General features: G+C 43.1%; 1 protein-coding gene across 4 annotated transcripts in view; it reads right to left on the reverse strand.

Moving 5' to 3' along the window:
• LOC123503712 (neural-cadherin-like) overlaps positions 1 to 26,893 on the reverse strand; it is a 181,674-nt gene that overhangs the window by 3,896 nt on the left and 150,885 nt on the right. For all 4 annotated transcript variants that reach the window (XM_045253693.1, XM_045253694.1, XM_045253692.1 and 1 more), the window contains 15 exons: positions 26,480 to 26,569; positions 25,451 to 25,571; positions 21,594 to 21,764; positions 19,377 to 19,527; positions 18,200 to 18,361; positions 17,769 to 17,893; positions 15,828 to 15,989; positions 11,132 to 11,254; positions 9,587 to 9,736; positions 3,724 to 3,896; positions 3,021 to 3,207; positions 2,626 to 2,820; positions 1,991 to 2,131; positions 967 to 1,170; positions 1 to 125 (listed from right to left, as the gene is read on the reverse strand). The exon at positions 1 to 125 is cut by the window's left edge and continues 902 nt beyond it. In XM_045253693.1, the coding sequence (XP_045109628.1) occupies positions 1 to 125; positions 967 to 1,170; positions 1,991 to 2,131; positions 2,626 to 2,820; positions 3,021 to 3,207; positions 3,724 to 3,896; positions 9,587 to 9,736; positions 11,132 to 11,254; positions 15,828 to 15,989; positions 17,769 to 17,893; positions 18,200 to 18,361; positions 19,377 to 19,527; positions 21,594 to 21,764; positions 25,451 to 25,571; positions 26,480 to 26,569 (2,280 nt within the window). The remainder of the gene's footprint in view (positions 126 to 966; positions 1,171 to 1,990; positions 2,132 to 2,625; positions 2,821 to 3,020; positions 3,208 to 3,723; positions 3,897 to 9,586; positions 9,737 to 11,131; positions 11,255 to 15,827; positions 15,990 to 17,768; positions 17,894 to 18,199; positions 18,362 to 19,376; positions 19,528 to 21,593; positions 21,765 to 25,450; positions 25,572 to 26,479; positions 26,570 to 26,893) is intronic.

Here is a 26,893-nt window from a genome sequence, read left to right on the forward strand (position 1 = left end):
AGTGGCGTGGTGAGGTTGGGCCGCAGAGTATGTTGGCAGCTGTGGCCGCCACATGGGGACGTGGCTTCGTAGAGGCACGCGTTGATGTCCACGACTGAGATGTCCACGCCAAGAGCCGCGGACACCTGAGAAGGAGATAAACGAACCGGCATGATGACAAGGGTACATCTATGCATGCAGGTGATTTTTAACAGTTACATGATTCAGGCAACAATAGCCTCACACTACATTAGATATGAGTAACGACAGCTACTTCACTCTATCACTGGTGTCTAGCTTTAAATCTGGCCAGACCTGAACAACCTTACATTTGTCAAATGAAACACACACACACACACACACACACACACACACACACACACACACACACACACACACACACACACACACACACACACACACACACACACACACACACACACATACACACACAAGTAATGGCGTGGGTGAAGGAGGTCTGAGTGCCATTCATCCGTGCTGTGAGTGCCATTACTCTCTCTTCCTTTCTCTCCTCTCGGCCATTCCTTCGCATTAGTTGTCCGTGCCTCACTTTTCCAGCCTTTTCACTCCCTCTGGTCCTCCCCTTTCCTCTACGACTTGAAACACACTTCATTCTTTCCATTATTCTGTTCTTCTCTCTCTTCTTTATCGTTTCTCATTCACCGTTTCCTTTCTCCTTTCTTTCTCACGTTATTTTCTTCTTTCTCTCATTTTCTTCCCCTTTTCCTCCTTCTTTTCCCTTCCATCTCTCACTTTCTCATTTACCTCTTCTCCCTGCTCTGTTCCTCTGTTTCTCCTACACTTTTCCTTTCTCCCTTCCTTTCTTGCCTTGCCCTTCTTTTCACCTTTCTCTGCCCTTTTCTCTTCCTTTCCTTGCCCCAAATCTTCTATCAGATATCTGTTATCCCTGTATTATGCATCCTCCTCCTCCTCCTCCTCCTCCTCTTGCTCCTCCGTGGGAATCACCTGCTGCCTTCTCCCAAGCATAAGTGCATTGAGGCGGGCGGCGCTGCAGAAAGGTGATCCCCGGCAGCTGTACCGCACATCCACACCAAGGTTCCCAGGAGCGTCTCTCAACAAGAACACGTCCACCTTGTCCTCGAAGATCTGGTGTGTGGTGGCGATCTGTTGCCGGAGACGCTCGTAAAGGCTGCTTCTGACGTCGCCCGGCTGTTGGAGGAAAGGAGGATGTCTAAGAGGATAATGTATAAAGGTTTTGGAAGGTTGAGCCCTTGAGTACCATGACACGTTTCCATATTCATTCTGTTTACTATTTGGTGATTTTATACAGCTTCAGAAACTTATATGAGGATCAAAATGGTGAAGACTGTGGCCATTAATCTTGTGACCTCCATAGACCCTTCCTAATGTCAATAAAATGGTCTAATCGTACACAAATGTCAAAGTTAAAATGTGTCCGAGTACTGAAGGGGTTAATGATCTAGTTTATGGATGGGGTTGATTGGTGGTGCTTTGGTTAGTTGGGTGTGGATTTGTAGGGCTGTCATGTGTTGATCTAATAGTTTTTGTAGGGTTTTATTGTATTTGCGTGTGTTTTCTGTGATTTTTTTTAATGTTTTTTGTTGTTACCGAGAGTTGGTTTAGTGTTTCATGTCCTTTTCTGTCTCAACTTTCGTCTAAATGTGGTCAGACGTGTTTTTCTGTAATACTCGGTAGGATTTACAAGACAGTCTGCTTAGTGCCTCTCCTTCCGTGGTCTTATACACACACACACACATACACACACACACACACACACACACACACACACACACACACACACACACACACACACACACACACACACACACACACACACACACACACACACACATACACCTGTCTTGGCTGTCGTTGATGTTTCCTGCTTACATAGTTAACAACTTCACAAATATCTACCTTACACAAAGTGCGATTCCTTGAACCACACACACACACACACACACACACACACACACACACACACTCTCTCTCTCTCTCTCATACTCACCGTCGCCTCCAGCAGCATGTCCCTGGCGGTGGTGTTGGCAAGCCTAAGGGAGCCGGACTGGGTGAGGGCTTCCTGCGTTAGTTCCACCACGCTGACGGTCGCCTCTCCCACAGCCTCCTCCCCACGAAAGCTGTCGTGTACCTGCAATGGTTTCTAATGGTAAAGCTACGTAGGGTCTTCTTTTATCCTTTGTCCTTGCTCTTTGTCACTCGCTTCGCTTTCTTCCTTTTTTTGTCTTACTATAGGAGGAAAAAGATGATGAGTGATGATGAGATGTAATGATGAATAATGATCTATACACATAAAGGTTGGTTTTGTCCCTCCTCCTCGTCTTCTTCTTCCTGTATACATTAAGTGTTTTGAATAATGATCTATACATAAAAAAGGCTAGTTTTTCCTCTCTCTCTTCTTGTATACGTGAAATTTTTCCTCCACCTCCTCCTCCTCCTCCTCCTCCTCCTCCTCCTCCAGTTGCTCTGAATTCCTTAGTTTCTAATTTCCTTTTCCTTCTACTAAAGAGGAAAAGAATGATGATAAATAATGATCTATATGTACTGTATCTATTTTTCCTCCTAATCCTTTTCCATCTTCACCTCCTCCTCCTCCTCCACCTACGTACTCATTCAGACGCTCACCGTGACCGTCAAAGTGTGCGTGCCCGCCGGCGTTCCCCTCAGCATCGTGATATCCCCGGTGTACAGGTCCACGGTGAAGTGTGCTGTCGCCTCCAGGCCACTGCTCGGCTCCACCTGGAACGTCTTGTCCTCGCGGTCGTTGTCATCGCGGTCCGTGACGTGCACCGCCCCCACCACCAGCGCCGGGAACTGACCCTTTGGGAGGAGAAGGAGGGAGAATGAAGGTGAGTATGTAAGTAGCAGGTCAGTTAGTTAGTCAATTAGTCAGTCAGTCAGTCAGTCAGTCAGTCAGTCAAATAGATGCTCACTGCCTAGAATTATATACACACACAGACACACACACACACACACACACACACACACACACACACACACTCTCTCTCTCTCTCTCTCACCTGGTAGTCGTACACGCGGATGGTGGTCGTGCCGTCAGTCATCGGGGAGTCGTTCTCATCGCCCACCTCCAGCGTCAGACTCCGCGTACCGCCCACACCCTGCCTGTCCCGCGCCGTAAAGGACAGCCGGTACACCTTCTGCTGCTCCCGGTCCAGTATCGTGGCGGGACTCAGGCGGTAGCGGGATCTGCGAAGAGGAGGAGGAGGAGGAGGAGGAGGAGGAGGAGGAGGAGGAGGAGGAGGAGAGGAGGAGGAGGAGGAGAAGGAGTAACATTATCATTATTTTTAGCGTATTTCCAAATGGTTAAGTTTAATGGTGTGTGTGTGTGTGTGTGTGTGAGAGAGAGAGAGAGAGAGAGAGAGAGAGAGAGAGAGAGAGAGAGAGAGAGAGAGAGAGAGAGAGAGAGAGAGAGAGAGAGTAATCAGGTATCATATGAAGAATAACATCACGTGACATACACTTCAGTACAATTCGGTAAAAATAAACCAGGAGAAAAAAAAAAAACTCAACAGACCACATAACTAAAAAAAATGAACGAAAAAAAAAAATAAAACCCCAAAACCTTAAACCTGATACAAAAAAAAAAAACCACAAAAACCCTAAAAAAAGAGAACCATAAACTGACTTTCACCCACAACTGTATCACCCTCCTATACCCACTGGAACTTTCCCAATTCACTCCTGTCCTCTTCACTCACCCACCTGCCGAGGGGCGTGAGGGTAAACTTGTCCCTGATGGCGTCTGGGGTGGCAGCGTGGAATTCCAGGGAGCAAGGACATCCGTGCTCCGCCGCATCCAGGTCACCAAGCTCCAGCACAACGGGTTCCACTAAATGAGGCTCCAGGTTTTCCATTACTTTGGCGTAACTCTGCGGCTGAGATGTGGGAGGGAGAGGGACGAGTGAGTGAGGTGACGTAACGAGTAATGAGTGCATAGTAGTGGTGAGTGTGAAGACAGAGAGTGGGGAGCTTGTATGTGAGGGAAATGAGTGAGAGGATTGAGATGAGGATGCGAGGAAAAGGAGAAATAGGAAAGGGACAGAGAGAGAGAGAGAGAGAGAGAGAGAGAGAGAGAGAGAGAGAGAGAGAGAGAGAGAGAGAGAGAGAGAGAGAGAGAGAGAGAGAGAGAGAGAGAGAGAGAGAGAGAGAGAGAGAGAGAGAGAGAGAGAGAGAGAGAGAGAGAGAGAGAATAGCTATGACGAAGAAAGAACCATGTAGTAATCTGTTTAAGGGACTGCTTGTGAAGGCTATATAAAGAGAAATACATGAAGGAAGAGGAAGATAAGAAAAAGGAGGAGGTTCAGAGGTTCTTGATCTTTCCTAAGTTCATAAGGAGCGAAACTTAAGAGTACACTACAGTAAGATATTGTGGACAGCAACAGATGAAACGCGATTCCACGGTGCTTCAGTTAATAAAGGTTTGAGTAACAAGAGAAATGAGAAAACAAATAAGGCATGTGAGTCTTTCATTTGGAGTGGCTCAGCTGTAAATAATGACAAATTAACTCCAAGAGACAACACTCGTGCGTCAGTTTGGGGACAAAGGCAGAGAGACAACAGTGAAGTGGCTTGACGTAGAGAGATGAGTACGTGAATGCTGTAGATGGACCCAAAAGAAAATGAGGAGATGGAGGAGCTGCACGGAGGAGGAGATGAAGATGATGGAGAAATAGCAACAGTTAATCCCTAGGGAGACTCAGTAAAGGACACAGTGATGAATGAGGATCCAAAAGGAAGGAGGGAATAGAAGAAAGAAGAGGAGGAAGGTAATTAGAAAGTTTATGGGTGATTGTGAGAAAGACACAGTAGACAGTAAGGTGGAGGCGGCTGATCCACTGTAGCAACTCCTGACGGGGAACATCTGGAAAAGTCTCATCTTCAGTACTACAACGCACTTTTACCCTGAATTTTGGGTACGATCGGACTATTTTATATGCATTGGAAAGGGTCTATGAAGATTAGAAGATAAAAGGCCAGAGTCTTTACTAATCTAATCCCAACATTAGTTTCTGAAGCTGTATAAAATCACCATGTAGCAAGCAGGACAAATATGAAAACGCGTAGCAGTATTGAAGGAATTAATATACTTTTTTTTTCAGCTGATGATTGGCTTACGTGCTTGATGAATTAATCCAAAAATAATCCATATATATATAAATATATATATATATATATATATATATATATATATATATATATATATATATATATATATATATATATATATATATATATATATATATATATATATATATATATATATATTAGGAAATCGAGAGAAGAATTCTGGAAATCCAAAAATATGACATCAGAACCCACAAGATTAATGATTGATACGCTCATGTGTGTGTGTGTGTGTGTGTGTGTGTGTGTGTGTGTGTGTGTGTGTGTGTGTGTGTGTGTGTGTGTGTGTGTGTCAAATTAGAACAAGCGACATTTTATAGAAACGCGTCAGTCTATCGTCGACTCTTCACAGGGCTGACATCATAAATCTATCAGCAAAGGATACAAATTAAGAGACTCCGGGGAACAGAGAGCAGCGCGCGGGCAGAACAATAGTGAGTGCAGATAACAACGTATAATGCACCTACACTATGAATTTAGAAGAGACAATACGAGCATCTCTCAAAGGGACATAAAAAAAAAAAAGGTTGCCGGCTGAAAGAAACGTGTATAAAAATCATAAAAAAGAGATAGCAGTTCCTACCAAAGAAATAAATTATCCCGGAGATGAAAAAAAATATTACCAAATAATATATATATGATACGAGATGGAAATCCTAATATCATACTGAATACATAGCAGTAAAAACAGTAGAGCTCTAAATTACTAAAACACGTGAACAGTGGGAATATATTGAAGCTCTTGAGTAGAATAAAACATTAGGTTAGAGTCACAAAACCTTATTCTTTCCTTTAACTACAGTATGTCAAGGTGAACTGGGTGACAACAGAGAAAACAGTGAGAATTAATGAAACGGTGAAAAAAAAAGCAATTCTTACGTAAAATCTTGAGTTAAAGCTCTGGACTAGAATACAACATTAAGTCCAGGTTGCTCACAAAACCTCTTCTTCCCTCTCACTACAGTACGTCAAGGTGAATTGAGTGACAACAAATAAAACGGTGAAAAAAGGCAATTCTTACGTAAAATCTTGAGTTACCTGCTCCTGAGTTTCTAACAGTGTTGAGAAAAGGAGAGACTACTAGTGAAAATGTAAGGACGACACAGTTAAATATTCTTTACCCTTTCAGTACTGGGACGCATTTTTATTACGAGTTTGGGTATGATTAGACGATTTAGTTTACATTAAGAAGGGTCTATGGAGATCAGAAGATTAATGCACAGAGTCTTAACTATTTTAACTCCTACACAAATTTCTGAAGCTGTATAAAATCTACAAATAGTAAGCAGAACGAATATGAAAACACGTCATGGTACTGAAGGGGTTAAGACATATCCGGAGACAGTACGGACTCGAGAAGGAAGAGTTGAAGATACAAGAGCAAAGAGCATTTGATCAACCCCTTCACTACTATGCCACGTCTTCATATTCATTCTGCTTACTATATGGTGCCTTTATACAGCTTGAGAAACTTATGTGAGGAATGGAATAGTGAAGACTCTGGCTATTAATCTTTTAACCACCATAGACTCTTCCTAATGTCAATAAAATCGTCGTCGCACCCAAAACTCATGATAAAAATGAGTCCCTGTACTGAAGAGATTAAGAATGTGTGAGAAAAATGGCAGAAATAAGGTACAGGAGCAAAGAACAAATAATAAAGGCCATATGTAACAGTCCACAGAGGAAAAAATGGAAGGTAACTATTGGTAATGCATGAGGAAGGTGTACATGTGTTGAGGACTTGAGGACACTAACCTAACCCTTACATAACCTAACTGTGCGGCTTTGCTTCTCTCACTAACCCTTCAGGACACTAGCCTATTTAAACCTGACCTAAGGGTATGGTTAGTGGGGCTCCTCTTCCTACTTGCTATGTTGATCTCCAGCCAAATAATGAAGCTTATGGGCGCTCTAATGGATCAGCTTTGAAGTGGATGGAGGCTGATGGACTTGATGAGGCTGAAGGATAAAACAAGGATTTCTATACAAGCCACCTGCTCCACACTGTATCCTATATTTTTTCTCAAGTCTGCTACACCTCTTATTCTTTTCCTAGTATCGTAAACAAGGCCACTAAACTGCAGGATTGTATTTCTTTAGTTACTGAGACCAGTGTGTTACAGGGTGCAAGTCCACAGCTGGCTTACATCTCGTGCCTAAACCCCTTCAGTACCATGACGCATTTTCCTATTCATCTGGTTACTATTTGGTGATTTTATACAGCTTTAAATACTCATGTACGGATAAAAATAGTGAAGAATGTGGCCATTATTAATGTTTTTACCTCTATAGACCCTTTCTGATGTCAATAAAATCGTCTAATCTTACCTAAAAAACTCAAGGTAGAAATGTGTTCTAGTATTGAAGGATTAAAGGTTTAAGAAAAGCTCATATTGTCTCCATAACGCCGGGGATTTGCACACCAGGCCTCTGAGCTGCAAATAATAGCCCGTATTCTCAAAACCTTTGTTCTCTCACCACAATTTCCTAAGGCAGCTAAGATGAATTTTCCAGTTTTCATGGGTATTTTTGCACGCTGGTGATGAAGAATCCTTGTCAAAACTTTCCCTGGAATTGTGAAAAAGATATTGGAATCCTCGATAACTTTCAACGCAGAGCTAAGACGCTGAAACATTTGAGAACGCAGTGTACGGTTGTGAGCAAACTACAACTGCCATGGAAGCAAAAAAAAACACCTGAACTGCAGTAGCCGGACAGGAGAACCTTCACTATATCAAAAGGAATGTGTACTCTCATACGTTTGAGGCCGAAAACACGGAGGAGAAAGAACGGATATACTGAGCCATAGATCCTCCAGTAAAAGGGAAGGAAATAAAATAAAAAAAACAGAAGCACCGTCAGAAGCCTTGAAGCTGAAAATACTAGAGAAAAAGGACACACTCTACACCTTACCTTAAATAAGTAAACGAGTGAAAGAGCCCACGTAAAAATCTCAGAGTTGAGAGAGCCAACAAACTCGTGGCAGTCGACGCTGAGTTTCAATTTAAGAGGCGCCGTTGCAAAGGCATTACCTCGACCCATCGCCATCATCATCATCATCATCAGACCAGGAGAGGAAGAAGCAGGAGAGAGATATGGGTCTCACCACAGAAAGGAAAAGGAGACATAAGAGAGAGGAGATAGGAACGGGAAGGAAGGACGGAGAGAAAAGTTGGAGGTAAAAGAGGATAAAGAATTTAGGGGAGGGAAAAGGAGAAGGAGGAGAAGGAGGAAACGGAGGAAAGGAAAGAGGATTTTGGTTAAGATGAATGAGAAAAAAAGAAGATGAAAGAATAAAGATTATGAAAAGGGAAGAAGAGGAGGATTTGCGTTGAGAAGATTAAGAAAAGACGAAAAGAAGAAATGCAAAAAGCAAATGAAATGAGGAGGAGATGGTGAAGAGGAGCTGCGTGGAGGAGGAGGAGGAGGAGGAGGAGGAGGAGGAGGAGGAGGAGGAGGAGGGATGAAGAAGGAAAAACAGCAGCAGTTAATCCCAAGAAAGACTCAGTAAGGGACACGGTGATGATTGAGGAGCTACGAGGAAGGAAGGAAGAGGAGAAGGAAGAAGAGGAGGAAGCGAACTGAAAGAATTATGAGTGTGCGGAGGAGAGAGAGAAGAGAGAGAGAGAGAGAGAGAGAGAGAGAGAGAGAGAGAGAGAGAGAGAGAGAGAGAGAGAGAGAGCTGACACACACAAAGGAAAACGTAAATAAAATACACAGAGAGAGAGAGAGAGAGAGAGAGAGAGAGAGAGAGAGAGAGAGAGAGAGAGAGAGAGAGAGAGAGAGAGAGAGAGAGAGAGAGAGAGAGAGAGAGAGAGAGAGAAAGTAACGAAGGAAAAGAAGAAATGCCGTGTCTCCATATTCTGAATTCAGGAAATTATGAGGAGGAAAATCTGCTTAATTATTTGAGATCCCCAGAATGTGGAAGACGAGAGCATTAATATGAAAGAAAATGGATAGTCTCTCTCTCTCTCTCTCTCTCTCTCTCTCTCTCTCTCTCTCTTTGTACTGCAGGTCTTTCTATAATTAAGAAGTTATTGTAGGGCACAGTGTAGCTAAGTTAGTTGCTATTTGTTTTTTACTTGTACACACACACACACACACACACACACTCTCTCTCTCTCTCTCTCTCTCTCTCTCTCAACGCAGTCTTTGTTTAGCTGGAAGGAACAAGTTTCAACCATTTTCTTTTCGCTAATCTGCCTGGGACTTAGTACAGGAGGCAGCCTCGTAATATCTGCGTAATGGTCTCAAGTTTACAGGAGAGAAAATAAATGTTTCTTAAGTCCCCAGCAACTTCACCCTGAACGACCCTGCTGCTGTTGGGTATATAAGTAACGTATCCCTCTTATTTCCCTTCATTGTTTCACCTGCTATGGTTTTGTACGTGTGTGTGTGTTGGGTCACTTCACTAGTCTCCACAGGGTCATTAGCTTACCGGGCGGACCAGGTGAGGGTAGTTGTCGTTGATGTCGAGAATGGTGACCTGCACAGTGGCTGGTTCTGCATCATGGCCCTCCCCGCCCTCGTCTGTCGCCCGCGGATACAGGATTACGATGCCTTCTGGTGCTGCCTCTCTATCCAGGCACTGCAATGGAGGGTTTTTAGTGGTGTTAATAGTAGTAGTAGTAGTAGTAGTAGTAGTAGTAGTAGTGGATAAGGTGGTGAGCGTGGGATCGGGCAGACGTCCATGCGTAGGTTCGAATCCCACCAAGTATGACCTTGAAACATTGTCATTTGTTGATTGGTTTAAAGTTACCTACGTGTCACCATGATATCGAAGTTCTAGGTGGTACGGGCGCTAATATGGCTACCACCATAAATAAAATTGCTTGCGCCACTAATGGGTGAAAGATGATCAGAGCTTCCTATACATACTCTTTAGGCATACCTACAGGCACTATAGACCAGGACATAGAAAAGTAGTAGTAGAAGTAGTAGTAGTAGTAGTAATTGTTGTTGTTGTTGTATTAGTAGTAGTGGTGGTGGTGATGGTGGTAATAGTAGTGGTAGTAAACACATTTCTTTCCCTTAGTGGTTGTTTTTAGTCTCTCAAGAACCCCTGTAAGAACAAATACAGTCACCACCACCACCACCACCACCACCACCACCACCACCACCACCAACAGTAGCAGTAAACAGTTTTCATTTCTACCTTTCGTATGTTCTATCTACCAATGAATTAGTTTCCCACGAAAAAAACATTTACATTAACTTGGAAGAAAATTAGATGAGAAGAGAAAGGAGGTCATCATATTGGCATTTTTCCTTCTCTTTGGTTCGCGGGGAATATCCTTCAAGGCTCAGAGGGTAAAGAACGTACTTTTCCCAGCACTAATGAATTATACATAGGAGTATATACGCTTCAAGAGGAAGTATTCTACCGCGCTTGGTATATTTTTCTTGCTCTTTATGTCACGCGGCACACGTCCATTACGTTAAATACATCAAATACATATATGATCATTGCTGCTACTATTAATTATAATGGTTGCTATTGTCACCACCACCACCAACACCACTACTGCTGCTGCTACTACTACTACTACTACTACTGCTACTACTAATACTATTACTGCTATTACTACTACTACAGAGTGACAGTAACGATTACTACTACTAAAATTAATTAGAAAGAAAAATTCATGATGAACACAAAACGGACATAGAAATAAAAGTAAAGAAGAAGAAGAAGAAGAAGAAGAAGAAGAAGAAGAAGAAGAAGAAGAAGAAGAAGAAGAAGAAGAAGAAGAAGAGGAAGAAGAAGAAGAAATGGAAAAGGAAAAGAAGACGAAGACGAAGACAAAGAATAAGAATAATAATAAGAATAAGAAGAAAAAGAAGAAAAAGAAACGGGAAAAGAAAAAAAATAGAAGAAGAAGAAGAACAAGAACAACAACAACAACAACAACAACAACAACAACAACAACAACAACAACAACAACAACAACAACAACAACGACAACAAGAACACAACACTCACGCCCTTGACGGACAGGTGACCAGAGCGTGTGTCTATGGTGAAATTGGTCTGCTCGTCAGGAGATAAGTAGTAAATGATGTCCTGGTTCACGGAGGGCGGCAGGTCCGGGTCTCGAGCGCTTACCTGTCCAGGGAGAGAAATACAGGTGAGAATATTAACTAGGAGTGGTAATGAGAAGGTACAAGGACACGTTTCCATAATGACTCTGCTTTCTATTTGGTGAGTTTATACAGCTTCAGAAACTCATGTAGGAATTAAAGTAGTGCAGACAGTGGCCATTAATCTCCTGACCTCCACAGACCCTTCCTAATGTCAATAAAAATAGTCTAATGGTACACAAATTTCAAGGTAAAAATGTGTCCCAGTATTGAAGGGGTTAATAGTTATATTGTTATAGATTCATGTAGTTGTGAAGCGTAATGGTCGAGATGGATAGAGTCACCCCGTTTATTTTCCTACTCTATTCTTATTACGGTGTTTTTCTTCAACTGTAATGGTAGAAAGTGAAAACAAGTCTGGGATGGATAAAAACATACGATTTATTTCATCATTCTCTTTTAAAACTATGGTCTTTTCTTTAACAATAAAAACAACAAATAAAAAAAAAAGTCTACTAATGCCTTCAGTACTGGACCGCATTTTTATCATGAATTTTTTTTTGTGATTAGACAATTTTCTTTACATTAGGAAGACTCTATGAAGATTAATGGCCAGTCTTCACCATTTTAATCCCCACATGAATTTCTGAAGCTGTGTCAAATCGCTAGATAGTAAGCAGAATGAATATGAAAACGCGTCCTGGTACTGAAAATATTAAGTTGTTTCTGTTACTACTAATAAATAATGCTACTACAGAGCGACAATAATGCTAACTACAACTATAACCACAATGAAAGCACTATTACAACTTATTTTACTACGATCTCAAAGAAACCTTCACACGATGAACATTAGAGGAACGGGGAAAGCTAACGGTAATATGAGCAATGTCCCCAAGGCTACAAATGCGCTATATAATCCTTAGTGTTACGGCGCCTTAGACTCACTCACTTCCAAGGCTACATATCGGCATATTTTCCGCGGCTCATCCCTGGAGGCCTTCTAAATGAATCCACCTAAGCGCTGTACACTGGCCGGCAAAATCTCTCTCAACACTCACTGGTATCTTGCAACGCTCTCAGCACATCATTAACTTTCTCTCCGTCTCTCACTCACTTGGCATCCTTGGTCTTACTAATGATTCTCTCCTACGCACTCTCACTCCTTGCCTCTCTCTCTCTCTCTCTCTCTCTCTCTCTCTCTCTCTCTCTCTCTCTTTCGCAGCCAATCAGTGCCTCCCTTCTCAATCTCAACACTTTCATCTCGCTCATGGAAGAGGGAACGAGTAATTCGACAAATGTACCCCAAAATGCGAAGGAAAATGGAAAGAAAAATACCAGTAAGACACGTTTATTATCCATCCAAGGGAATTTACTTGTAGGTTCGATAAGATGCAAGTAGGAGTGTCCAGTATATATGTGTGTGTGTGTTTTTCTATGTTATTCCAAGGCGTGTTTGTCTGATATTGATCGGGCACTCCTTTCACGTCCGCATAAACTTGAGGAGTCGTGAGGAAAGTAAGGATTGAAGAGAGAGCTGGGAGAGAGAGAGAGAGAGAGAGAGAGAGAGAGAGAGAGAGAGAGAGAGAGAGAGAGAGAGAGAGAGAGAGAGAGAGAGAGAGAGAGAGAGAGAGAGAGAGAGAGAGAGAGAGAGAGAGAGAGAGAGAGAGAGAGAGAGAGAGAGAGAGAGAGAGAGAGAGAGAGAGAGAGAGAGAGAGAGAGAGAGAGAGAGAGAGAGAGAGAGAGAGAGAGAGAGAGAGAGAAGGAATGTATTTTCGAAAACTATTACTTTACATTATTGCCAAACTTTTCAGCACTATTGGTCCTACGAGGCGCGCGCACACACACACACACACACACACACACACACACACACACACACACACACACACACAGACACACACACAATAAGAAAGTTTTCAGGTAAGGATGAGATACTGGCGGTGCTTCCTCAGGTCACCGGATAGACAGACTCACGAAACTGCCTTGGGTTCCTCTGCCAACGTGACAAAGACTGAATGGAGACTGATCAACACCCACTCTCCTCACTCACACTCATTCTTAATCTCTTGAGTACCATGACGCGTTTCCATATTCATTCTGCCTACTATTTGATGATTTTTTACAGCTTCAGAAACTTATGTGGGTGTTTAAAATAGTGAAGACTGTGGCCATTAATCCATTAATCTTCTGACCTCCATAGAGCCTTCCTAATGTCAATAAAATGCTCTAATTGTATAAAAATATGAAGATAAAATGTGTCCTAGTATTGAAAGGGTTGATTCTGCAGATGTAAAGCAAGAGATGACTGGTACAATCTCTCTCTCTCTCTCTCTCTCTCTCTCTCTCTCTCTCTCTCTCTCTCTCTCTCTCGCCGGTAACATTTAGGAGAATCTGAATGCTTTTAAAACTTGCAATAGTCAGTGGACACTCCTTGCACCCTTAAGAGTATTCACACGCAAAGCCTTCAAGTTGTGTTCTGTTTTGAAAGTGGTAAAGGAGGTCAGGGAGACACATTCTTTTCTTTAATTCATACATATTAAACACATCCAAATGCTTGCTCCCTTCTATACTAGGACACACTTTTATCTTGAGATTTGTGTACGATTAGACCGTTTTAATGACATTTGGAAGGATCTATGGAGGTCAGAAGATTAATGGCTATAGTCTTCACTATTTCAATTCCTTAGAGAAGTTTCTGAAGCTGTACAAAATCATCAAAAAGTAAGGAGAATTAATATGGAAACGCGTTATGGTACTCAAGGGTGTTAAACAAATCCAAATGCTTAATCCTTCAATACTGGGATACATTTTTTCCTTGAGATTCGTGTAATTTTTACTTTAAGATTTGTGTGCGATTAGACCATTTTATTGACATTAGGAAGGGTCTATGGAGATCAGAAGATAAATGGTTAAAGTCTTCACTATTGTAATCCCCCTACAAAAGTTTTTGAAGTTGTACAAAATCACCAAATAGTAAGCAAAATGAATATGGAAATGCGTCATGGTACTCAAGGGCTTAAGACTTCTGAATGTGATGATAACGAAAACGAGCCTTTCCTTCAACACAACGGACATGGCAAAGCAGTATATCATGTGGAATAAAAGACAAAAAGTACCTTCTGTCTATTCGATCATTCTCATCAAGAAAAGCGGTTAAGATGTAAAAAACTGTGGTAGTGAAACCCGTCTGTCTCCACAAAGCTGAAGGATAGACGGACTGGCAGAGTTACGGCCTTTCCCTTTCTTGTACAGTCACGGTCAAAAGGTCTGTTAACATGTCACACTCACCACTTGCCTTAACGTTCTTATTCAATTCTAAGACGTCTGGCCTGCTGATAGTCTTACAAAACCTGAAAAGTGATCGGCTGTAATGGAATTAAGACTCAACTTTGCGGGAAAATAAGATACTGAGACCTATATTCTGACACGCTTTGCTCTCCCATTACGACGATTTGCAGAAGGCACAGAGAGGGTAAGCTGTGTTGTCAAGAGCGTTTGTTCCATAAACAATGTAAAAATCTTATTAATTTCTCACAAGAAGCTTAGGCTCATATTCTCAAACACCTGTGCTTCACCTAAATTAATTCAAAAGGCTTTATTTAAATTTACACGAGTTTTGCAAGGTGTTTTTACGGTTCTGGATGCAGAGTGACAACATTTTACACTATTAACTGTTGAAACACTCTTGAAAACCCTGTTAATCATCTCTCTGGCCTTGGAAAATAGTCGTGGTGAGAGAAAAGAGCGATTCTAAATACGGACCTTAAACAACACTTAGAAACCTAACTAAAGCTTCTTGAAAATATTTGGAGTGTGACGCAGAAACGGAGAGCAAAGCGTTTCTAGATAAGGATCTTAAAAACCACACTTACAAACCACGTGTAACCAACTGAAACCTCTTGGAAACATCTGCAGTGTGGCAAAGAAATACCTCCCTGAGTGCAGAAACTCACTCAACTTAACCATGTGTGTAAATGTAAGGCGAGAGTCGTGGGAGGCGCCAGGCCCAGGAGTCGCCACAGCGCCAGATACACCATGCAACACCCTCCCTTAAGTGCAGCTTCTCATTAACTGGCGACATGTCACATTACCACTGCCACATTCCTGCCGGCCAGAACTCGATGCTTACATAACTTGGCTGGGAAACAGACACACACAACAAAGAGGAAAGAGAGCAAACGTGAACTGCTTGTGTCACTTGAAACGGAGAACAAGTAAACGAACTCTGCACTAATTAAATAAACAACACGTGCGAGGTAAACGGAGAGAGCGAGGGGAAGTTTTGTGAAGTTTACTGACGTGCTTCCTTCCACTCACCCAACCATTGATACCACTAATAGAAAACAACCGCAAACACTTCACTAAATAAGGTGCTCTTGCTCCTGACACACTTGAAAGAGCAGTGGAAAGAAAAAAGAATATCACGTTGCGCGCGACACTAACGAGGAACTGAATTAAAGAGGAAATGTATACGAGTTTTATTCCTTTTCCTTTTCTCTTTTCTCTTAATTTAGTTGTCACAATTTATTTCTCTCTCTCTCTCTCTCTCTCTCTCTCTCTCTCTCTCTCTCTCTCTCTCTCTCTCTCTCTCTCACCTGGCCGAGTGGTACAGAGCAGTCGGTGTTCTCTGTCACCACGAAGGAGTAGTTGGCACGCTGGAACACTGGCTGCAGGTCGTTCACGTTCACCACCGCCACCACCACGTCCGTCACCGCTGCTGCATTGGCGCCGTCACTCACGCGGACCCGCAGCGTGAACTAAGATGGCAGAAGAGGAGGAAGGGAGTGAGACTGTACTGTTGTGGGGAGAGAAGGAAGAGAATTGGAGTGAGAATGTACCTTTTTTGGGAAGAGGAGGAAGAGAAAAGGAGCGAGAATGTCCTTTGGTGGGGAGAGAATGAAGGGAATTGGAGTCATATTGTACTTTTGTGGGAAGAGGAGGAAGAGAATGGGACTTAATTCATATTTTTGTGGGAAGAAGAGGAAGAGAAAGGGAGTGAAACTTGTCCATTGGTGGGGAGAGAACGAAGAGAATGGGAGCGATATTGTACTTTTGTGGGGAGAGAAGGAAGAGAAAGGGAGTGAGATTGTCCTTTTGTGGGAAGAGGAAGAAGACAATTGGAGTGAGACTGTACTTTTGTGGGGAAGAGGAGAAAGAGAATGGGAGTGAGATTGTGCTTTTGTTCTGATGTAAAAGATTTTGGTCATTTATCAGCCTCAACTCACGCGGGAGGAATATGTGAGCAGCAGTTAGCGTGTACCTGAGGTGGGGGCGGGGCAGACAAAGAGACGAATCAGCGTTGCCTTGCTGTCACTCCCGCGTGGGGGCAAAATAATAGAAGAGAAGTAATGTACTGTACATATCAGGGATGATTTTATCTCTCCGTCACTTCCGACAGGTAATGACACGACGCAACATGAACCGCCAGACGGAAGATGCTTAAATTTTTCATCATTTCTTTGCCTTTTCTCCCTCCATTATCACGCCATTCCTCGCGTCTCTTTGGTGCACGTCACAGGTATACCAGACGCAGCCTCCTCCACGCCTCTGGGACGCGTCAGTCAGCCGTCAGCTACGCGGCGCCACCACGACCACCCTACCCGTCCAAGAATCTCCAATATGCCGAGGCTCGTAAAGTGATAAGTTTGCTCGGGCCCTGTGACACGTGCCACCTTCTTCACCAGCAAGACGGAACTAAACGCGGCATTTTACGTCGTCGCCACCACGTCGTCCCGCCACCCCGGCGCCTGTCACTCTGCCGCCACCTTGTAAGGGAAAATGATGTTGTGTTTAGCTCAGCACGCGCCTCCCAGTCTACGGGTCTTGTGTTCCAGTCCTGCCCTGTTGTGTGGCCTGCCTTCAGCTACAATTTAGGATCTCATGAAACACACTTGAAACTATTTATTGCCATTTCTCTCCAGCTGGGGACAAGGGAGATGGGAGAAGAAAGGCTAGACTGGGTTGGGTTGGGTTCGGCTTGGCTAGGGAAAGCAGAGACGGGCAGAGTGCGATGAGGCGTGGCGACATTCAAATTTATCTAAGAAGAACGACCGGTTTTCTCTCCAGGCTCTTTCAATCTGCTCCTGGTCTTCTTTTTCTTACTACATGACCAAGCTGTCTCATTTTCTTTTATCGTATCACTTCTTTAATGCGTCGTGATACAGAGAAACGAAGAGTGACTGACGAGGCTGCAGTGATAGACCTGATAGACGGAAGAGGTGACGCCTGGAGGGAGTGATGTGTGTGTGAAAAATGGCAGTGAAGATACAATACGTGCCTCATGTAGATTACGACACACACACACACACACACACACACACACACACACACACACACACACACACGTGACACGACGTAACAACAAATAACGAGGAATATAATCATAACCTTGTACGAATAACTGCATTGCTATTTCTGCTGATCCTGCTGCTATTACAATCACAAGTTATGTACCACTACAATGACAACCTTATACTACTACTACTACTACTACTACTACTACTACTACTACTACTACTACTACTACTATTACTTACATTCCGGTCGTTTACAGGGTCGTCGTAGTCCAAGGGGGCGTCCACGATGAGGGTTCTGGAGGTGGGGTCTATGCGGAACTTTCCTCTCTCATTCCCGCTGATGATGTCGAAAGTGAACTGGTTGACTGGGGAGAGAAAGAGAGAAGGAAGGTGAGGAAAATCGCGTGAAAGCAATACTAAGAGAGAGAAAAGTCAAAAAAGATAAACAAAACCTCATTAGAGAGAGAGAGAGAGAGAGAGAGAGAGAGAGAGAGAGAGAGGAAGATGAACAAAATCGTGTGACAACTATACCAAGAGAAAGAGGAAAGGAAAAGGAACCAAACCGAATGAAAACAATACTAAAACTTCATCTGTCATATCTTTACCTTCGAAGTAAACTGCAAATTTGTCCCCCATGAGATTGCCAGCCAAGTAAAAGCACAGCCACTTACCAAGGTCGGCGTCATCCACAGCAAGGCGTATCCCCGTTGGCTTACCGACCTCCCGACTCTCCGGCAGCTGCACCTCATACACGCCCAGGGAACGGTCGAACACGGGCGGTACATCGTTCACATCTTGCACAGTGATCCAGTAAATGGTGACTCTCGCGTGTCCTGCCGGAGGGACGCATTAACCCCTTCAGTACCAGGGCACGTTTTCATATTCACTCTGCTTAATATTTGGTGATTTTTGCTTCAGAAACTTATATGGGGGGGTTAAAATAGTGAAGATTCTGGCCATTAGGCTTTTGAACTCCATAGACCCTTCATAAAGTAAATAAAATCGTCTAATCATCGTCTCAAGGTGAAAATGCATCCCAGTACTGAAGAGGTTAAGGTGAATTCTGGCTATTAGTTTACGTTCAGTGTTCCGGTGTTGGGCTGAAGTACTAATCGTTTGAGGAGGATACAGAGAGGAGGCACGAGGGAAGGGAGACGAGGAAGGAAGACGAGGGAGGGGGACGAGGGAGGGGACGAGGAAGGGAGACGAGGAATAGGGACAAGGGAGACGAGGGAAGAAGATGAGGGATTGAGACGAGGGATTGGGAGGGAGACGAGGGAGGGGACGAGGGAGGGGGACGAGGAACGGGGAAGGGGAAAGGGGACGAGGAAGAGGGACGTGGGAGGGGTGAGGGAAGTGAGGGAATGTGACTGGGAAGGGTGAAGGTCTAAAGTGGCGTTGATAATAAAGTGTGTTGTTTTTATTGTTGTGTTACTGAAGCACAGACTCGTAGGGACACACACACACACACACACACACACACACACACACACACACACACACACACACACACACACACACACACACACACACACACACACACACACACACGAAGGTCTAAGTAAACAAATTGAATTATGTCTCGCAGTGAATCTCTCTCTCTCTCTCTCTCTCTCTCTCTCTCTCTCTCTCTCTCTCTCTCTAGGGATCATAAAATATAACTCGCTCATTAAACTGAAAACACACACACACACACACACACACACACACACACACACACACACACACACACACACACACTCTCTCTCTTATACCTCTTTCAAGTTACCACCACCACCACCACTATCACCACCACCACCTCCACTATCACCACCACCACCACCAACACAACCATTAAGGGCGCGTCACCTGGCATGCCGTCCGTCACTCTGATAGGCACACGGTACTGGCTCTGCTCTTCCCGATCCAGCGGTCTCGTACTCCACAGTTCCCCGTTGGATTTGAGCGCGAACTTGCTGACAACATCGTGGGGTGCCGTGGCGTCGAAGGAGTAACGTAGCTGTGGGCCCAGACGATCCAAGGCGACACGCACCAAGGGAGAAGGGAAAGGTTAGATTGGCTGTGGTGTGTCTTGATCGTCTACTCGTGGTCAAACTCGTAAGCTTTCAACCACGAGCGTTTTACTGCTACTTGATGACTGTTTTCCTTAATTCATAGCAACTCTAATATAAAAATAGATAAATAGATACGTAAGAAAAGAAGAGTTTGTCAAGATACAGAAACGTTTGAGAATATGGGAGCACGTTCTTCCCTGAGTCATAACGTTTGTTGCTCTTTCTTCTATATTTTAGGATAGATACTACAATCACTCGCAGCCAAACTCGTAAGCTTTTAACCACGAGCGTTTTATTGCTACTCGGTGGTCTTTTTTCTTTAATTACTAATCACTCTTACATAAAAAATAGACAAATAAATCAGAAAGAAAAAGTTAGTTAAAATCCAGAAACGTTTGAAAATATGGCAGCACGTTCTTCCCTCAGCCATGATGTGGGGTTTCCTTCTTGCGGTCAGCACAAACACACATGACTTATTCAGGAAAGCATTCAGGCACACACGTCTTCCAATAAAGATGCAGAGCGACCTATAGTGTTTTGTTTCTCTGTTCCCCCAAAGGACTTCGAAGGCTCAGATCAGAGAAGGCTGTTGTGTTGTGGTTACCTGTGTCTACCTTTCCTCCCTACACCACACTGGCACGAAGGAAGAATGTGACCTTTGTATTGACAGAGAAGAGGAAATGACAACAGTAAAGGAAGAGGACATAAGAGGAAAAGAAAATAGTATTGAGCTGAATATATCTACTCTCTCTCTCTCTCTCTCTCTCTCTCTGTGATCCGCGAAATAGCCTGATTCCTAAAAATGTACTTACAAAGGCGGTAGTGTCTTGAGATTAAAAAAAAAGTAATACTGATCGCATATATTCTCTCTCTCTCTCTCTCTCTCTCTCTCTCTCTCTCTCTCTCTCTCTCTCTCTCTCTCTCTCTCTCATTTTTTTCTTCTTTTTGCGAGCGGCAGTTTTAGCAGTTCAACAAATCTGGATGAAGGATGAGCCTGCTAACAACACGCTTTTCTCTCACACGGCACCGCTGCGCAAGGCTTTCTGTTCCTTCTCTCCCTTATTCTCACTAATGCAACTCCTTACTCTTTCATTTCCTCCGCTGGTAAACTCTGGATTTCTCTACCTGTTCGCTTTTTCTTTCTTTTCTTTTTCCTTTTTCTGCAACGTGCACTGCTTGAGAAGTACCAAGACACATGCAATAGTAAACTCTGTATTTTTTTCGTAATCCTCTTTATAATTTAGTTTTCTTTAGCGTAGGATATTGAGTGGAACGTCCTCTCATTTTTATGCACCCTGGCGCTTGAAGGAAAAGAAAAATAAAGAGAAAAATACGTTTTATAGAATGTAAAGAAGAGACGGGTAAATATTCTCTTTTTAGTGAGGTGTGACCTTTAAAAAGTGTCGTTTTCTTTACCAATTTAGCTCTTGACTAGACTCCTTGACGTTTAGAAGAAAAAAGTGATTAAAAAGTGAATGAAAAAAAAATATATATAAAATGTGAGGAACAAGGAAGTTAATATTTTTTTGGTATGGGGAGAAGTGGCTTAGCGTTTTTACTTCCATTAATCCTTTTCACTCTTAGTTTGTCTCCCTCACACGCTACGGGAAACCAAACGACGAGAAGAAAGAGTAAGAGGGTTTGCGGTCTTCATTCTACGGGGAAACGAAACGAAGAGGGAAGAAAGAGTAAGATGGTTTGCTGTTTTCACTCTATGAGGATACGAAACGAGGAGAAAAGAAAGAAAATGAGGGTTTGCTGTCTTCACTTTACGGAGACACAAAACGAGGAAAGAAAGAGAGAGAGAGAGAGAGAGAGAGAGAGAGAGAGAGAGAGAGAGAGAGAGAGAGAGAGAGAGAGAAAAGTAAGAGGGTTTGTTGTCTTCAATTTACAGAAAAACGAAAAAGAGAAAAAAAAAAATCATCCCCTTCAAACTCAACGTACATAAAAAAAAAAAAAAGAAAACGAAGAGGAAAAAGAGGAGAGACAAGAAGGATAAGATGAGACCCACCTGCCTGTACTGCGGTGATGCGTCCTTATCTACAGCCCTGATGGTGGTGATGAGTGTACTGGCAGCGTTCTCCAGCACTGATCCATCCCAGGTCTGAAGCAGCGGCGCATTGTCGTTCACGTCTACAATGTTCACCACGACCTGATGCTCCAGACGGCCGTTCCTTTCGTTCTGGGGGAGAGAGAATAAAGCAAATGGACGGAAGATGCAATACTAATGTCACTCCTTTCATTCTGCGGCAAGAGAGAGGGTAGAGTAAAAGAAGATACCTTACTGTAGTCTGTCTATTCTATAATGGCTCCCGGGTCTCCGTCTGAATGGTGTCCCAGGAAAAGCGTGGTTGTCAGATCTTGAGGAAAACCGTGAGCTATCTTTGTCATAAGTGCGTTGATCAACAGAAGACAAGTATTATTCACATCAAATCAATTACGTTATTAATAAGCTACAATATGTTTGAAATCCAGGAGCCATTTTAGAGTAGACATATTAACCCCTTCACTACCATGACACGTCTTCATATTCATTCTGGTTACTATTAGGTGATTTTACACATGCAGCTTCATAAACTCACGTGGGGATTAGAATAGTGAAGACTCTAGCCTATTAATTTTCTGACCTATATAAACTCTTCCTAACGTAAACAAAATCATCTAATCGCATCCAAAACTCATGGTAAAATGCGTCCCAGTACTGAAGGGATTGATAATACCGTATCGCTTGGTCAGGAGAGAAAAGACTGGAGCAGGAATACAGGATACGCCTTACTATAATGCAGTTCCCTTGAGTCTCAGAAAGAATGAGGAATTATGACAGGAGAAGCCTCACTAATGCCATTCCTTTCGACATGGCAAGAGAAACTGAGTTCGAAAGACAGGAGACACCTTAGCAATGACGGCCCTTTCGCTTGGAGGTGAGAGAAAGAGACAGGATGACAGAAGCCTTAATAATGCCATTCCTTTCATACTGGAGTGAGAGAGAGAGAGAGAGAAGCAGGATGACAGAACGCACCTTGGTAATGTTGATTTTCTCGTTGCAGGGAAAGAGAACGAGCGAGAAAGATGGAGTGAGAGAGAGAGTAGCAGGATGACAGAACGCACCTTGGTAATGTTGATTTTCTCGTTGTAGGGAAAGAGAATGAGGGAGGAAGACAGGAAATACTTTATTAATGCAGTTTCCCCCGTTCTGAGACGAGGGGAGGACAGGGAAATGATAAGAAATACATCACCAATAATTATATATGATCAGAATCTTCACTGCTTCACGCCTTGACTAGTTAACGTTGGAACTCTCAGCTGGATATATTTTTTTTCTATCTTCCCCACGACTTAAACTACTTCACCAGAGGAATATTAATGCTCTTCCAGGACCACATTGAAACTCTTACTCTGTTAACTTTTGGGGAACTGCAATAATTAAAAGGGGTCGCGCTGAAGTTTTTCTAAGCCTTGGAACACACACACATAAAGAAGCGAGAAAAAAAAAAGAGAAAGAGGAGGAAGGAAACAAGAGGAAGAAAAGCAAGAGACGAAAGGCGGGAAGGATAAGTAAGAAGGATGGAAGGTAAGGAAGGATAAGTGAGATAAAGCAAGAGTAATAGAAGGAAAGAGAAGGAAAGGATAAACAAGAAGGACGTTGAGATGGAAAGTAAGAAAAAAAAGGGAAATAGGGAAGAAAAGAAGATATGATAAGACGATAAGAGGAGACGGGGAAGGAAAATAAGGACTGCGTATGAGACACCAAAGAGAGGGAAAAAATTAGAAAAAGAGATAAAATAAAGAAAAATAAAGTTGGGAAAATAGGAAAAGAGAGAAAACGGAAAAGATTGCAGGAAAAGATTAAAAGGAATGAGGGATAACAAGAGAAATGAAGAGAGAAAGAGAGAGAGAGAGAGAGAGAGAAGAGAGAAAGAGAGGAGAGAGAGAGAGAAGAAGAGAAGGAAGGATGAGAAGGAGAGAACCAAGTAACGTGAGAGGAAACAGAAATATGGGATGAGTAAGAACGAGTAAAACGAGGCAGCTTAGAAAGGAAGAAATGAGAGTCTTGGGGAGAGGAAATGAGAAGAGGTGAGAGGAGAATAAAAGAGAGGAGGAGAGGAAGCATAAAAGAAACGCAGATCGGAGGAGAGGGAGGGGGGGAGAGGCAGAGGAAATGAGAAAAAAGGAGAGAGAGAGAAGAGAGAGCAAGAGAGGAGGCAAGGGTTAGCAGGCGAGGCAAGGAAGTGCTGCCAGAGGAGATAAGACCCAAGGAAGAAAGTGAGAAAAAGGAGACAACTAAACAGCAAAGAGCACGTAGAAAGAAAAAAAAAAGAGAAAAAATGGAAAGAGAAAACAAAGAGAGAGAGAGAGAGAGAGAAAAGACTAACCAAGAGAGAGGATAAGAGAGAGAGAGAGAGAGAGAGAGAGAGAGAGAGAGAGAGAGAGAGAGAGAGAGAGAGAGAGAGAGAGAGAGAGAGAGAGAGAGAGAGAGAGAGAGAGAGAGAGAGAGAGAGAGAGAGAGAGAGAGAGAGAGAGAGAGAGAGAGAGAGAGAGAGAGAGAGAGAGATTCCTAAACGTGCCTCTTTCCTCAATACCGTGAAGGAATCTAACTCGAGAAGAAAGAATTGAAGCCACGATATTATTTCAGCTTATATAGAAAAAAAGGATTTCTTCTTGCGCTGTTCATTACTTTGTAGTGATGCGAAAGGGCTAAAGGAGAAGATGGAGAAGAAGAAATAAAAGAAAAAAGAAAGAAAGAAGGAAGAAGAAGAAGAAGAAGAAGAAGAACAACAACAACAACAACAACAACAACAACAACAACAACAACAACAACAACAACGAGAAGGGAAAGAATAAGAGCACCACCACAACCATCACCACAACTACCACAACCACCACCACCACCACCACCACCACCAACAACAACAACAATAAGAATAACAAAGATAAAAAAAAAAAGAAAATAAAAATGAATACAGATGGTTCTCACTTTACCTCACTAAACAACGATTCACACTCTCCCCCTTCCTAACCAAGATCCGCTTCGCATTAGACCTTCCTCCTGCTGCACTGTAAGCTAATGTTGTGAATATTGTAGTTAGTGCAGTGAGGCTAAACAAAACAGGCGTCGTTAGGGACAAAAATGCGCGTCGCTGCTTGTAACTTACTTTTAAGAACATCGTAAGAAAGCAAAGGGAGAAAAATACACCCAGGTAAACTATACAAGGCAGCTTCTGGAAACTTGAGACTTACTTAGTGTTTACATTGTTCATAAGTTCATTCAGTCTTCTCTTGGGGCTATTAAACATCAACGGACACTAACATACACCCTTGCCAACTTTCCTTCACTTATTTACCTCAAGGACGACAACTACAACAACTATGACATGGGAGCATCTGGAAACTTGAGATTTATTTACTGTTTACATTGTCCATAACTTCATTCAGTCTCCTCTTCGGGCTTTAAACATCAACGGACACTAACATAATCGTTTACCTCACTTGTATGATGAAAAGAAGGCATGGACAACAACTAAGACAACTACAACAACTAGGACTACGACATTACTCGGATACTCACCACCATTAACTTCCTCAAATATTGGTACACATTTTTACCTTATTTGTGTACGATAAGACCATTTTATTGACATTAGGAAGGATCTATGGAGTTTAGAAGATTAGACTGGCCACAGTTCTCACTATTTTAATCCCCTACATAAGTTTCTGAAGCTGTATAAAATCACTAAATAGTAAGCGCAATGAATACAGAAACGCGTCATAGTACTCAAAGGGTTAATACCGTGAGTTTGCAAGATGAAACGAAGACAAGAACAACAACTACAACAACTTCAACTACCACACCATCACCACGACACTCACCACCATTAGCACCGTGAGTTTGTAAGCCTGCAGGGTCTCGAAGTCAAGGGTTCTGGTGGCCACGTAGACACTCACGCCAGAGTTGTCTCCGCACAGACTCTCCTCGTGGTCCAGCACTTCCCTGACGGAGGCACAGAAGGGGAGGTGAAGGCAAAGGTGAGAAGGGCGCCTCGGAAATGAAAGGGGTGCGATAATAGGCGGGGGAGGATGGTAATGAAGGTCAGGAAGAGGTGGATGAAGAGGAAGAGGAAGAGGAGGAGGAGGAGGAGGAGGAGGAGGAGGAGGAGGAGGAGGAGGAGGAGGAGGAGGAGGAGGGGCAAAATGGAGAAATATGGAAATGAGAGGAGGGACAAAATGAAGTGGAGGAAGGTAACATTAATGCAGAGAGAGAGAGAGAGAGAGAGAGAGAGAGAGAGAGAGAGAGAGAGAGAGAGAGAGAGAGAGAGAGAGAGAGAGAGAGAGAGAGAGAGAGAGAGAGAGAGAGAGAGAGAGAGAGAGAGAGAGAGAGAGAGAGAGAGAGAGAGAGAGAGAGAGAGAGAGAGAGAGAGAGAGAGAGAGAGAGAGAGAGAGAGAGAGAGAGAGAGAGAGAGAGAGAGAGAGAGAGAGAGAGAGAGAGAGAGAGAGAGAGAGAGAGAGAGAGAGAGAGAGAGAGAGAGAGAGAGAGAGAGAGAGAGAGAGAGAGAGAGAGAGAGAGAGAGAGAGAGAGAGAGAGAGAGAGAGAGAGAGAGAGAGAGAGAGAGAGAGAGACACACACACACACACACACACACACACACACACACACACACACACACACACACACACACACACACACACACACACACACACACACACACACACACAAAATAAACACGACACTAATTTCCACAACAACAAAAAAACACACACACGAAAAGGCAGGAAGACTGACACAAGACAGACACACAGAGGAAGGCAGAGAGGCAGCACATGAATACGATCGGACACGCAACAAGCAGGTAGGCGGCGGATGGACGGAGGAACTTGGCTTGTACTAAACTGTAACCTCACCTGAGAGCGAAGGTCCCGTCAGAATTAGTCTCAGGAGTGTCCCCGTTGAGAAGAGTGAAGTAAACAGTCGGGGCATTGGGAAGATTGGACCTGATGGAGCAAAAGAACGATAATGTGGAAAAGTAGGTAGACAGAACACGTGACAGAAGAGGAAACAAGAATAATGAACAGAAGGGAGGAATAGAAGGAAAGGAAACAATAAAGCCAGAAAAACGAATGGGAAGGATAAGAGCAAAGAATGATAAAGTAACAGAGACTGATAAACAGGACAGAGGAGGAAACGAGAAGAACAATGAACAGAAGGGAGGAAGAGAGGGAAAGGGAAGAATAAAGCCTGGAAAAGAATAGAAATTAAAAGAAAAGAGCAAAAGAACGATAATGTAAAAAGGAAGATAGGGAGGACACGTGACAGAT

Source organism: Portunus trituberculatus, chromosome 14, assembly GCF_017591435.1.
Source record: "Portunus trituberculatus isolate SZX2019 chromosome 14, ASM1759143v1, whole genome shotgun sequence".
Lineage (NCBI taxonomy): Eukaryota > Metazoa > Arthropoda > Malacostraca > Decapoda > Portunidae > Portunus > Portunus trituberculatus.